Source organism: Balaenoptera musculus, chromosome 8 (assembly GCF_009873245.2).
Source record: "Balaenoptera musculus isolate JJ_BM4_2016_0621 chromosome 8, mBalMus1.pri.v3, whole genome shotgun sequence".
In the NCBI taxonomy this organism is placed as follows: domain Eukaryota; kingdom Metazoa; phylum Chordata; class Mammalia; order Artiodactyla; family Balaenopteridae; genus Balaenoptera; species Balaenoptera musculus.
In genome coordinates this window covers 63,461,432-63,475,748 of record NC_045792.1, presented here as the reverse complement: position 1 = coordinate 63,475,748, position 14,317 = coordinate 63,461,432, and the positions used below count along the sequence as shown (strand labels likewise).

The window sequence follows — 14,317 nt, the reverse complement described above, 5'->3', positions numbered from 1 at the left end:
ATTTATAGTATGTGAGAAGGTGACAAGGAAAATATAGTAAGGGGGATAGGGACTGTGTTGGGGGGTATCATTTTAGATAGGGTGGCCACGAAAGGTGGCATTTGAGCAAAGACATGGCAGGAAAAGAGAGGGTGCTGTACAGATTGGTGGGAGACAGGCATTCCAGGCAGAGGGAACAGTTAAGTGTAAAGACTTTGAGGCAGGAATTAGAAGGCCTGTGTAGCAGGAGCAGAATGAATGAAGGAAACAGTAGTAGGGCACAGTCATATAGAGAAGCCAGATCTTGTAAATTATTGTAAGGACTTTTGGTTTTACTCTGAATGAGATGAAGAGCTATTTGAATGAACAGAGTAGTTAGGTGATGATTTGACATACTTTAACTAGATCACTCTGTCTGCAGTGTTAAAAATAGAGTGAGGGTAGGAGCAAAGGGTGGAGCAGGGAGACTGGTTAAGAGACTGTTCTGTAGCAACATGAGAGATATTGGCTTGAACCAAGATGTATTGAAAAGTGGTCAAGTTATAAACATATTTTAAAGGCAAAGTGTAAAAGGTTTGCAGAGGAATGGATAATTTGGTATTAGAGAAAGTCATTAATGATTAAGCTGTTCACCGGAGTGACTGGAAAAAATAAATATGCCATTTACTGAAGTGGGGAAGACTGTAGAAAGCAGATTTGGAGGAGGTGAATATTAAGTGCTCCATTTTGGACATATATTTACAATGTTATTTTAAATCCAAATGGAAACACTATGTGCAGGTGGTTGAATATACAGGTATGGAGTTAAGGAGGAAGCTCATTTGGAGATAAAAATTTGTGAATCATTGGTGTTTTATGGTTTAAAAATAAGAGACTGGAAGTTATCACCAAGAAAGTAAGTGTAAATAGAAAAGTGGCCCATGGTCTGAGCCCTGGGGTATTCACATAGTTAAGAGATTAGGGAGATGAAAAATAAACAAAGATGTAACAAGAAGACCTAGAAACCAAGTGAAGAAAGTGTTCCTTGAAGAGGAAAAACAGTGATCAGCTGTATCAGATGCTGCTGGTAAATCATGTAAGAAGTAAGATTCCAATACTCTATATATTTTATGACATATATTTGAATGTATGTACAATGTCTCATCTCTCTGATTTCAGTTTCTGTCTTTCTGGCTGACAATCTGCCATTGTTCTTTTAACTTTGGAATCATTTTACGTATGTTTGATATCGCAGGAAAATCCAAACCCTCATATGGCGTTTCAGAAAGTTCCACGTCCAACAGAAGGATCCCACTTGCGAGTTCATATTCTTCCTTTCCCAAAGATTAATGAAACTCGGGTACAGGAATTAATACAGGAAAATCTTGCCAAGAACCAGAATGCACCTCCTGCTTCAAGAGTGGAAAAGAAATGTGTTGTGCCCGCAGGTCCACCTGTTGGTATGTATTTGTCCATTTGTTTGTTTTAAAACTAAACCTTTTGAGGACTTCCCTGGTGGTCCAGTGGTAGAGAATCCACCTTCCAATGCAGAGGACGTGGGTTCGATCCCTGGTCGCAGAACTGGGATCCCACATGTCACAGGGCAGCTAAGCCCGTGCGCCACAACTACTGAGCTCACGCGCCACAACTACTGAGCTCGCGTGCCTCGATGAGAGAGCCCAAGTGCCGCAAACTACAGAGCCCATGTGCTCTGGAACCCCTGCGCCACAACTACAGAGCCCACGCACCCTGGAGCCTGTGTGCCACAACTAGAGAGAGAAAACCTGAATGCCACAAGTAGAGAGAAGCCCGTGCACTGCAACGAAGAGCCTGCACGCCGCATTGAAAGATCCCGCATGCCGCAACAAAGATCCCATGTGCTGCCACTAAGACCCAATGCAACCAAAAATAAATAAAAATAAATAATAAATAAATCTTAAAAGGAAAAAAGTAAACCTTTTATCGGGATATAAGACACAAAAACAGAAGTGCATGGCTTGATGAGTTTTCACAAAGTGAACAAATTCATGTAACCAGAATCAGCACTATCAATACCTAGAAACACTTTTCCATTCAGTACCCCTCACAGGGCAACCATTAGCCGAACTGCTCCTACTGTGGAATCTTCTCTTTTTTAAAAACAGCTATATTGAGATGTAATTCACATACCATAAAATTCACCCATTTAAAGTGTGCAATTCAGGATTTCCCTGGTGGCACAGTGTTTAAGAATCCGCCTGCCAATGCAGGGGACACGGGTTCGAGCCCTGGTCCGGGAAGATCCCACATGCCCCGGAGCAGCTAAGCCCATGCGCCACAACTACTGAGCCTGCGCTCTAGAGCTCGAAAGCCACAACTACTCAGCCCATGTGCCACACCTAATGAAGCCCGCGCGCCTAGAGCCCATGCTCTGCAACAAGAGAAGCCTCCGCAATGAGAAGCCCGCGCACCGCAACGAGGAGTAGCCCCTGCTCACCGCAACTAGAGAAAGCCCGCGCACAGCAGCGAAGACCCAACCCAGCCAAGGAAAAAAAAAAAGTGTGCAATTCAGTGGTTTTTAGTATCTTCACAGAGTGCGTTTTCACTGTCTAATTTCAAACATTTTCATTCCTCCAAATAGAAACACCGATAGCCATTAGCAGTTACTCCCCACCCCCACCCCCAAAACCACTCCTTCCCCAGCTTTAGGCGGTAATCTACTTCCTGTCTTTATAGATTTGCCTATTCTGGATATTTTATATAAATGGAATTGTACAATATGTGATCTTCTGTGATTGGCTTCTTTCATGGAGCATAATATTTTCAAGGTTCATCCATGTAGCATATATAGTACTTCATTGCTTTTTGTGGCTGAATAATATTCCATTGTATGGGTATGTATCACATCTTGTTATCCATATATCAGTTGATGGACATTTAGGTTGTTTCTACTTTTTGGCTACTAATAATAGTGCTGCTGCGAGCATTCATGTGTAAGTTTTTGTGTGGACATATGTTTTCAGTTCTCTCAGGTATATACCTAGGAGTGGAACTGTCGGGTTATATGATAAGCCTGTGTTTAATGTTTTGAGGAACTGCCAGGCTATTTTCCGAAACAACCACACTATTTTACATTCCTACCAGCAATGTATGGGCATTCTGGTTTCTCCACATCTACTAATGTAGAGTATCTTCTCATGTGCTTATTGGCCATCTTTATATCTTCTCTGGAAAAAAATGTGTCCTCTGTTCAGATCCTTTGCCCATTTTTAAATTGAGCTATTTGTCTTTTTGTTTAAGAAGTCTCTGTATGTTCTGTATACAAGTCCCTTATGAAACATGTTAATTTGCAAATATTTTTTCCCATTATCTGCATTGTCTTTTTTTTTTCTTTACTGATTTTTATCTCTTCTTTTTCTTCAGCTATTGCGGGAGATGTGTTAAAGTCTCCCATGATAAGTAATAGAATTGCCTAGTTCTCATTTTAGTTCTGTCCATTTTTTCTTTATGTATTTTGAAATTGATTTATTGTATGCAAATATATTTACAAATATTATAGCATCCTGGTGATTGATCCCTTTATCATTATGGAATGTCCTTCTTTGTCCCTAGTAACGCTTCTTGGCATAAAGTGTACTTTGAGTTTTATATAGCTAGACCAGCCTTCCTTTGGTTAGTGTTTGTATGGTTTATCTTTTTTTATTTTTTTATTTTCAAACTCTGCGTCCTTATAATTAAGGTATGCCTCTTGTAAGCAGCATGTGGGGGTTTTTTTTAGCCAGTTTGACTATTGTAGTATATTACTTGTATTTAGCTCATTTATATAAATATAATTACTCGTACAGTAATGGCTTTAATATAATTTACTGGGTTGTTTTTTCTATTTGATCCTCGTGTTTTACATTTTCCCCTGCTTTCTTTCATTCTTTTGGATTAATAAACTTTTTTATTCCATAATTTATATCTGTTAACTTGTTATTTATATACTTTTACTGTTCTTTTAGAGGTTTACGTCAGGACTATAGCATACATCCACTTTTGTCTGTTCAGCTCTCACCAGAAACTTTGCTGGTCAACCTGGCCATCTGCTGGAATCAAGCCCAGATTCTCAGCTTCCTATCTGTACTCAATATTGGCAAATCTCTTAGGGAAAAAGTGGATGTGCTTGTTAACTTACCTCTTTGGTCTTTTCCTTTCTCTGGAATTTTAGGTCCTCTAATCCTTGTGCTTCTGTAGCACTCTGATATATTTAAATAGATGGCTTTTGCATTTTATCTTACTTTTATAATTGTTCCTGGTGGGAGTTCCGGTTTGTTACAAACTGTTCCATCATACTTGGAAGTGTGTAATTTTATTATTAAAATTCCAGGATAATAATATATTAATTATTTATGTTTAATTATTTATTAATTATTTATGTTTATGTTGTAATAGTAATAATTTATGTATCTTAACATTTATGTTATATAGTAATGTTAATATTACTTATTATTTATTATTTACTTAATAATGTTAATTTGCTATTATTTCCCTAAGTATTAACAGCTTTTACTTAAGTGTTGATTGTACTTTCACACAGAGAAGAGATGGAGGAGAAGTAGACATGTTAGGGTAGTTATTTTTTGAAGGGTTTGGTCATTTAACTTTAATATCCATGAGCTAGTTGAATGCTTTCTTTAAATACCCACATGAACAGATTAGAAGTTGGTTTAAATTTTAATTTGCTTGAATTGTAGCCTTGTCTCAATATTGTTTTTGTATAATCTCTTTACTTTCTTCATTTTCAATCATCAAATTCTTTTTTTAGATGCATATGGAATGTCTCATTGTAGTCAGTCAGAGAGGTACACATGACTCAGTATTTGTCCCTGCATGCACTTCCTGTAAAACCAGAATGAATGAATGAATGAACAAATGAACGATGAATGAATGAGTGAAAGACGAATACAGGGACCTCTGTCCAACTTTCTGGTTCATTTGAGTTGATCAGAATTAGGATTTCCCTTGTATTAAAATTAAAAGGTCTGAATGTTTCATTTTACATGATACCCATTTAATATGAATGTAGAATTGCTCTGTCACTTTAAGAGCCATTCACATTTTGAGAGGTTAATTAGTTTCCAGCTATTCCTCAGAGGGGCCAGAGTGATGATGAACACTATTCAAATGCTAGAAATAACATTTGAAAGCCAAAGCCTTGGGAAGGAAGCCCTGGGAGGTCAAATACCCATAAACCAGAGTTGTTATCAAATGTTAGAAAGCTAGTATTAGAATGCCACAACTGGGGATTTGGCCAATGCCTGATACATCAGTAACTCTAAGTGAAGAACTTTCTTCTGGGAATGAACTAAGTCATAGTCTCCAAAGGAAAATAATAATTCCCAGATGGTAAACAGATTCATTATAAGAAAATGTGGGGTTTTTAATGGTTCATCCTAAAGAAAATTTAAAATGCTGCTAAAAAGATTTTAGAATTAAAATTTTATAAACATAGGTTAAAGATGTTACTCTCTCAATAAAGCATGTGGTCTTATTTGGAGACTAAGAAGTTTTCTACTCTAAATATAGATCAATTTCAGTTTCAGTCTATGCCACTGACCTACACATGTGGGAAGCACCAGAGTGCAAAATTAAGAATGCACATTTCAGACAGAAAAGTCATATGAAATAATCTGTTTTACAGTCATGGTCATTAATGTTAATCTTACATGATTTTAAGTGATTTCAAGAAAACTATAGTAAAAACCAAGTAAGACTGATTTCCTGATTCTGATAAAGCACTGTAGTTATGTAAGATATCACCATGGGGGAAGGTGATAAGTGCATGGATCTTCTCTGTACTAATTTGCAACTTTTTGTAAGCTTATAATTATTTCAAGATTTTTAAAAGTTTAAAAAATTATTTGAAGGATATAAAGTTTCATATTGATGAAATGAAAGGAATGCTAAGAGTAAGACATGGTGGTCTTTCTTGTTAGGTAAGAGCAGCCATAAAATATAAGGCTTAAGAATTATTGATACTACCTCATTTGTACAAATTATATAGTGTAGTTCTTTGTGAAATTGTACTTTTTATTTGACAAATACTGCTTTAATTTATATCTTTCTAATATTCTTTTAATAAGTTAAATTTATTTTAAGTAATTTAAGCCTATGTAGTACACTAGAATTATCCAACCTTGTAAAGTTGACAGGTACTAAGTTCACAGAACTGAGAAGTGACTCTCCCAAATTTGTATAGCAATTCTTTGGCCATGATCATTTCTCTTTGTGTGCAATGCTTCTTCAGGTCACCTGTACTCAGATTTGCAGAACCTAATTTTTTGTGGTGTGTGGTTTTTCTTTGGTAATATGTTAGAAATATCAACTTCTTTTTCTGTTAGTAGTCAGTCCTCTTACATATGAGTGTTAGCTATTTTTGTCATGATCTTGTATGCAAAACATTTTTTTATCTGTTTGTTTACAATTAAAGGAAAAATTATTACCTTTGCTTAATAAAATTTTACTGAGCAATGTAAATGTGAATTAATTTGCATAAGAGTTAAGTACAGTGTTAGAATCTATCCTGTGAAATTATCCTAAATAACCCATTGACTAGCCTGCCACTTCACAACCTAAAAATGTAATCAAAGTGAGGAAATGAAATACTTTCAGTGTCATGTAACAAGGGGAAAAAAACGCTTAAGTGTTGGTCATGTAAACAGAGTCATAAACTGTAAACAGTAATATTCCCCTTTTGTAATTGCTGAAGGAGTTTAATTTGTGTTTTCCTTATACTCCTTTACTAGTTTCAATAATGGATAAGGTGACAACAGTTTTCAACAGTGCACAGAGATTGGAAGTTGTTAGAAACTGCATCTCATTCATATTTGAAAATAAAACATTGGAGACTGAAAAGGTAATAAAATGCCATCTTTCCCAAGTAAGCATTCATCACATCCCTTTCAGATTTCTATGTTTAGCTTGCCTACTGACCGCTCCTCTGATTCAATCCCTTTTCCTTATAAAGTATCCTTTCATTGTTTTGATCATTTTAAATGAACAGTGTCTAAGATTTAAAATCTTAGCCAAGCCTAATTATATGGCAACCAGAGAAGTATTGATAGTCATTTCCCCCCCCCCCCCGGAACTTTTAAACATTGTTCATTAATTCTATTTTGGCATATTACTTAGAAACTTAACATTTAAAATATAATTTTATTTATTACAAAGAATCTAGTTACAACAAGTAATGAATTATAAAAATTGTGGTATTCATTTAAATGTGCCTTGTTAAAGCACATTTTCTTGCCTTCTTTAATAAAACATACTAAACATATGTAACCTTTCCTTAGTGACTCGTCATAATTCTGAACATTTATTACAAGGGGCTAGTAAAACATGTAAAATAAAGTTTTTACCCTTGCACTAAATGACCTCAAGCCTCTTTATATTTTCAGTGTTTTTGGTATCCATTTTTTTCTTATGGTTGAAGTGTTACAGACTTTCTTTTGCTTCTCTTGCTTTCAGCTTTCACAGCCTATTTCCTGTACCCGTTGTAACAATATTAGGTCCCTCTACTCTCAGTCTTCTTCTCTTCCTTCTTATTTACCCCTTTGTTCTCATTTTAGGTTTTCAAAGTTAAATTATTACTTTATGTAAAGTAAATTAATTCAGCCCTAAAGGTGAAATGGAAGACGTGTTCTTGTGGGTGATGAAGTGAAAGAGTTTTAGTACATACACCTAGAGATATCTGTTTGTTGCTCTGAGTTTTTTTCCTTCTTAATTATGCTTTTGAAATAAGAAGAGATTGTAGAATTTTCCAGTCATAAATTAAAACTGAGTAGTGATTAAGTTGCTAATCACTTTAAAAGTATAAAATCACCGATGATTCTTGTCATTTTAATTTTTCCTTCTATTCTTGCCATGGAGACGTGACCAGTTTTTGAAAGAATGTGTCTAGGTGTCTGTGGTTTTGACTCATAATCTGAAGCAACAGTTAATTTGGTGACCACAATTTTGATGAGTTTTTTTTTAATGAAGTTTAATGTTTTTAAATGTATCACATAAACTAGTCCTACTTATTTTCATGCTGCCTTACAAATAAAAAAATCACTATAAATCCATCTGTTTACAGCTGTCCTTAACTGTACATCAACTCTTTTCTAGCAGTTTAATTCTACTAATAACTCTGTTAAATGGTTTATAGGATACACGTGAGTTTTCAGCGTGATTGAAAGTTACGTTTTTTCCAGTGGTACCTTTTGTTCATGTCTTCCTCTCTTGTCCTCAGACTCTTCCTGCTGCACTGAGAGCCCTTAAAGGAAAGGCAGCAAGACACTGTCTCACTGATGAGCTGGGTTTACATGTTCAGCAAAACCGGGCAATATTAGACCATCAACAGTTCGACTACATAATAAGGATGATGAACTGTACTCTACAGGTAACTTTTAGTTCTTTCAGATTATCCTTCTTATTTGAGAATACTTTTTATTTTTCCAGGCGATTCAGCAATTACCAATATATCAGGTTCTTGAGCCTTCTGCACCTAATAGGATGAAAAGCCAATATCCATACCATTTCTGTCAGAAACACTTATGTATTACTTGGCGTAAATATTAAGAGTTTTTTATTCTGTCTTTGTTTTTTCTTGAAAAATATTAGGTTATTTTACTAGTTCTATAAGCAAGCTTTCTGAAAATGAAAAGTCATCTTTAAAACATTCAGTTGTATATTACTTAATGTCTGTATTCATGTCAGCCCTTTTCAGTCAGTTTTCAGTTGTACTATTAAAGCAGAGGGCAATGAATGGTGGGTAATCCAAATGATAAATGAATTACTCAGTTAAGTGTTTACTAAGTACTTTGTGTAGGTAAAGCACAAAAAAAATATTTCCAGGCGGCTTCAACATACGTGTATTATCTTACAGAGATAAATTTCCCACACAATAATGAGGACACAGTTTAGGAGAAAAAAATAATCTGATTTCCCTATCCTGTCCCTGTGACATTGGCATCGTATTCTTTGTAGGTGATGCAAAAATTCTTTCTTAAACTTTTTGCACAAAGAGAAAAATGTGATTAAATATTAAGATTTCAAAGACTATCTGTCGGACTCCAGAGAAACTGAGTAAAATGCATGTTAAATTCTGGTAGATTGGAAAGTGAGAATTACAGGGTATAATTAATAATAACATTTGTGGATGAAAGAAGGCCTAAAGAAATGGAAAGATATACCATGTTCATGGATTGGAAGACTCAGTATTATAAAGATATCAGTTCTCCCGAAAATAATCTATAGAGTTACTGCAATTCCCATCAGAATCCCAACAGAAAGAGCAAAAGTCTGAGAATTACCAACATACTCCTAAAACAAATGGCAAAGCCTGGGAATTGGCCTTGTCACATATCAAAAATTAGTTTAAAAGAAGACACACAAATGGCCAAAAGGTAAGTGAAAATGTGCTCCATGTCACTAATCATCGGGAAAATGCAAATCAAAATCACAAGTTACCACCTCACATCTGTTAGAAAGGCTGTTATCAAAGACACAAGGGATAATAAGTATTGGCAAGGATATGGAGAAAAAGGAACCCTTGTGCACTGTCGGTAGGAATGTAAATTGGTGTAGCCACTATAAAAAATAGTATGGAGATTCCTCAAAAAATTAAAAATAGAACCATACCATATGATCCAGCAGTTCCACTCTGGGTATATCCAAAGGAAATGAAAACAGGCTATTGAAGAAGTATCTGCACTCCCATGTTCACTGCAGCATTAGTCACAATAGCCAAGATGTGGAAATAACCTAAATGTCCATCAGTGGATACATGGATAAAGAAGATGTGGTATATATACACAGTACAGTGCAATATTATTCAGCCATGAGAAAGAAGGAAATTCTACCACTTGCAATAACGTGGATGAAACTTGAAGGCATTCTGCCAAGTGAAATAAGCCAGACAGAGAAAGACAAATACTGCATGGTATTATATGTGGAACCTTAAAAAAAAAAAAGGTCAGACTCTTAGAAACAGAGTAGAAAATGGTTGCCAGGGGCTGAGAGGTGGAAGAAATAGGGAGAGGTCGATAAGTGGTACAAACTTTTAGCTATAAGGTGAATAAGGCCTGAGGATCTGATGTACAACATGGGGACTACAATTGGTAACACTTTATTATATAACTGAAATTGCTAAAAGAGTTGAACTTAAATGTTTTCACCAAAAAAAAAAAACAACAGATAAATATGTAAGGAGAGGTGTCATTTAACTGAGTTGTGGGAATCCTTTCACGATGTATACATATATCAAATCACCTCAGTGCACACTTTAAATATCTTACCATTTTACTTGTCAGTTATACCTCAACAACACTTAAGAAATTTTTTAATTAGTTTAAGATTGTAGTCATTAAGACAGTGTGTGGCACAATCATAAACAAATTGTCCAGTAGAGCAGAATTTAGAGTTTATAAACAGATGTACACATGTTTGGAAATGTGATTTATGACAGAGTTGGTGTTTCAGATTAGTGACAAAGAGGTAAAAAATTCAATAACTAGTACTGGGACAGTTGGGTGACCATGTACACATAATGAACCATGTACAGGAAAAATGTACCGATACCTCACACTATACACTAAAATCAGTTTTATGTGGATTAAATATTAATACTTAAATATGAAAAGCCAACCTATATAGTCTTTCAAAGAGAATAAATGACATAGCCTTATGACTTTGGGGGAGGGAAAGATTTGTTAAACAAGGTAAAAATAGTGCCACTCTTAAAAGAAAATATTGTTATATACCACTTTTACCTCAGTTAGAAAGAAAGATTGGTAAATTTGACTACATTAAAATTAGAACTTCTTTTCATCAAAAATACCATAAAGAGAATGAAAATGTAAACTTCAGAGTGAGAGATGTTTGCAGAGCATATGACTACCAACTGATTAGTACTCAGATTATAAAAGCTCCTACAAATCAATAAGAAAAAGACAACCCAAATTTTAAATGGGCAAGAGACTTAAAGTATCCTGGAGAAAAGGAAATCCACTTGGATAATTAGTGTATAAATAAAATGACATTTTTTAAAAAGATGATCTATGTCAATAACTGGAGAAATGTAAATTAAAACCACAATGAGATAGCATTTTACATTCACTGTTTTGTAATAATTGTATAATTGGATAATATTAAGTATTGGTGAAGTTATCGAACAAATGGAGCATGTAAACTCTGCTTGTTAGAGTGTAAAATGGTACAAAGATTTTCTTGTAAAGCTGAATATGAACATATTCTATGACCCAGTGATTCCACTCTTAGAGGAGATCTTACCCACATACACCAAGAGATACGCACAAAAATGTTCATAGGAACATTGTTTGAAATAGCAGGAAACTGGAAACAACTCATGCCAACCAGCAGTAGAATGTATAGATAAATTGTGCTATTTTCTTATGTTAGAATATTATTTAGCAGAGATAATGAATGAATTGCAGCTATAAGGAACAATGTGGATGAATCTTAAAGAAGATAATTTTGTGCAAAAATAAAAAGGCAATTCAATTACAATATGCTTTCATTCATATAAAATTCAAAGCATGTAATATATTATTTAGAGTTATTTAAGTTAGGGATAGAATATATGTGTTAAAACTAAAAAGAAAAGCAATGTGTACATATATAAATCATCACATTGTATACTATAATTTTATCTGTCAAATGCACCTCAATAAATCTGGGAAAAAAGAAAATCAAGGGATAATAAGCAAAATATTGAAGAAAATTACCTCTGGGAGACAGAGGGGAAGGACATGAACATAGAGATCTTCAAAGGTAATGGTAATACTCTATTTCTCAAACTATGTATATGGGTGTTAATTGTATCGTTATTATTTATAATCTTATAACTTATACACATTAATGTCTTAGGGTACTACTGTTACATTTTTTTTGCAGGGCATATTTATCTTTTAAAACCCATTTCAAGTGATACCTTTTTCAGAAATTCTAACTTAAAATCTAGCATCAAAAATGTAATCTTGTTTAAGCAGATTGGCAAGATAGGAGATGATTCACCTTTACTGGAAATACATTCTTACTTTAGAGCATAAGAGACTAGCTGTAATAGTTTATAATAGCAAAAATTGAAAGCATCCTAAATGTTTACCATTTGGATTTTGATTAATCTAATTATGGTAGAACTCTTCTTTGGAATACTGTTCAGTTACTAAATAGAAAGAGGTAGCTCTATAATATGTAGAGCTATAATATGTAGCTCTATAATATGTACCCATATGAAAAAACTTCTGTTATGTATTGCCAGGTGGGCAAAAGGAAGTTACATAAAGTAGATATAATTCTGTTTTTGACCTAAAATTACATATATGTATGTATGTATATCATGGTAAAAATCTGGAAGGATAGTTATACTACATCCTTAATAATGGTTATCTCTGGCATAGATAGAAGAGTTTTGACTTCCATTTAAACTTTTCTCTGCTTGAAACACACACATACACACAAGCATAATTAAATTATATAAAACATATAGCAAGCATATTTTATAACTTAAAAAATGATTCTCATTTTTGTAGGAAGGAAATTATCAGACCTTTATGAGAAGAATAAGACATAATAAATTTACCCTAAAAAAACTCACGTCTTTTACTACTTTTGTTACTTTCTTACAGTTACTTTGGTACTGTCATTATATAGAACAAAGGAATTTGATTAATAGATCAAGGTCACCAGAAGCCATAAAGTTAGGTAATTTCCTGATTCCCTATAACTGGTGATAAAACTACAAAAACTGTTTTAGGGAGCTTTTTTCCATTTGTACTTTATGTGCTGTAATTAACTGAAGAACTAAGTTATAAGGCTTTCTCTAAACTTAATTTTAGCATATACTAATTAGTAATTACTTATAGAATAGCCAGGTACCCTTGGGTTACAAAAATATTCCTTTTCATTTGAATAATCATATTCTGGGGGTAAAAAAGCTTGCGTTTTTTTTGTTGGTGTTGTTTCCAGATACACCTGTACTGATGAACACTTAATATTTTAGAATTCACTATTTCATAAATAAATAAAAATATATCCTGTCTTCCTTCCAGCATATGCTGTTGTTTAACATTATAGAGAGGCTCTTTTCAGTTATAAATGGGTTCACATGTGATACTCTTATTTTAATGGGTTATTTATTACCAACTTGGGATTTATTAATATTTATATTCTTGTTGCAACAATGTTACTTGTGGGGATTTAACATGACATTCTGAACATTTTTTACAAAAGCATAGAATTTCAAGGCAGAGAGGCCAAACATCTGTGTTGGTGTTTTAAGATAGAAACATTAAATGAACCAATTTTTAGGTAGTGATTCAGAAACTTTAGTAAATTTTGCTTTTCGTGATCTTGAAGTTATTCTGTCTTTCCTGTCCTCAAGGGAAAATTAAATGGAACACGAGTACTGCCAAGGGGTTATTTTGTTTATCAGGTTCTTTCACTGCCAAGATAATTTTTTAAAGGACTGGTTTATAGAGATTATAGATTATTCCTATGTATCTTCTCATCTCAAATAACTGATCGTATTTTAGGTTTTTTTGTAACTGAGATTACTATAAATCTCTTCAAAAATATCATGGGGCTTCCCTGGTGGCGCAGTGGTTGAAAATCTGCCTGCCAATGCATGGGACACGGGTTCGAGCCCTGGTCTGGGAAGATCCCACATGCCATGGAGCAACTAGGCCCGTGAGCTACAACTACTGAGCCTGCGCGTCTGGAGCCTGTGCTCCGCAATAAGAGAGGCTGCGATAGTGAGAGGCCCGTGCACCGCGATGAAGAGTGGCCCCCGCTTGCCACAACTAGAGAAAGCCCTCACACAGAAACGAAGACCCAACACAGCCAAAAATAAATAAACAAATAAATATTTAAAAAATAGTGTGGGGGGAAAAAAAAAGAAAAAAAACTTTCCTTTAAAAAAAAAAAATCATGGCCTTAACTCTTTTCATTTTAGCAGATATATGATTTTTGTGTCAAGATCTTAGCTAAGACCTTTTCACAGTAAATTATAATTTAAAAACCCAGTAAAGTCCTCCATTTCCAACATTATAATAAACTGCATGTTATGAGGTACCCTCTCACTAACATAGAAATAGATCTTAGAAAATTGAAACAACAACAAAAAAACCCCATGATTTTGATATGTAGTTTTTCCCAAGAAGAAAAGGAAATCTATAATAGGCCCCTCCTCTACTCTCAAGAAAAGGACAAATAGGAAAAACCAAATTCTGAGCTATTAGCAGGTAGGGAAACCAGATTTGTGAGCACAATTAAGCCTTGACTTCTGTAAAGAGAGCTGGTTGAACCTGAGAGTTTTATTTACATCAGGGTAGGACAC

At 34.4% G+C, this 14,317-nt stretch overlaps 1 protein-coding gene across 4 annotated transcripts in view; it reads left to right on the top strand.

Moving 5' to 3' along the window:
- Positions 1–14,317, top strand: part of SBF2 (SET binding factor 2) — a 464,799-nt gene that overhangs the window by 278,273 nt on the left and 172,209 nt on the right. For all 4 annotated transcript variants that reach the window (XM_036859910.1, XM_036859912.1, XM_036859909.1 and 1 more), the window contains exons 14-16: positions 1,214–1,418; positions 6,726–6,835; positions 8,210–8,359. In XM_036859910.1, coding sequence (XP_036715805.1) covers positions 1,214–1,418; positions 6,726–6,835; positions 8,210–8,359 — 465 coding nt within the window. The remainder of the gene's footprint in view (positions 1–1,213; positions 1,419–6,725; positions 6,836–8,209; positions 8,360–14,317) is intronic.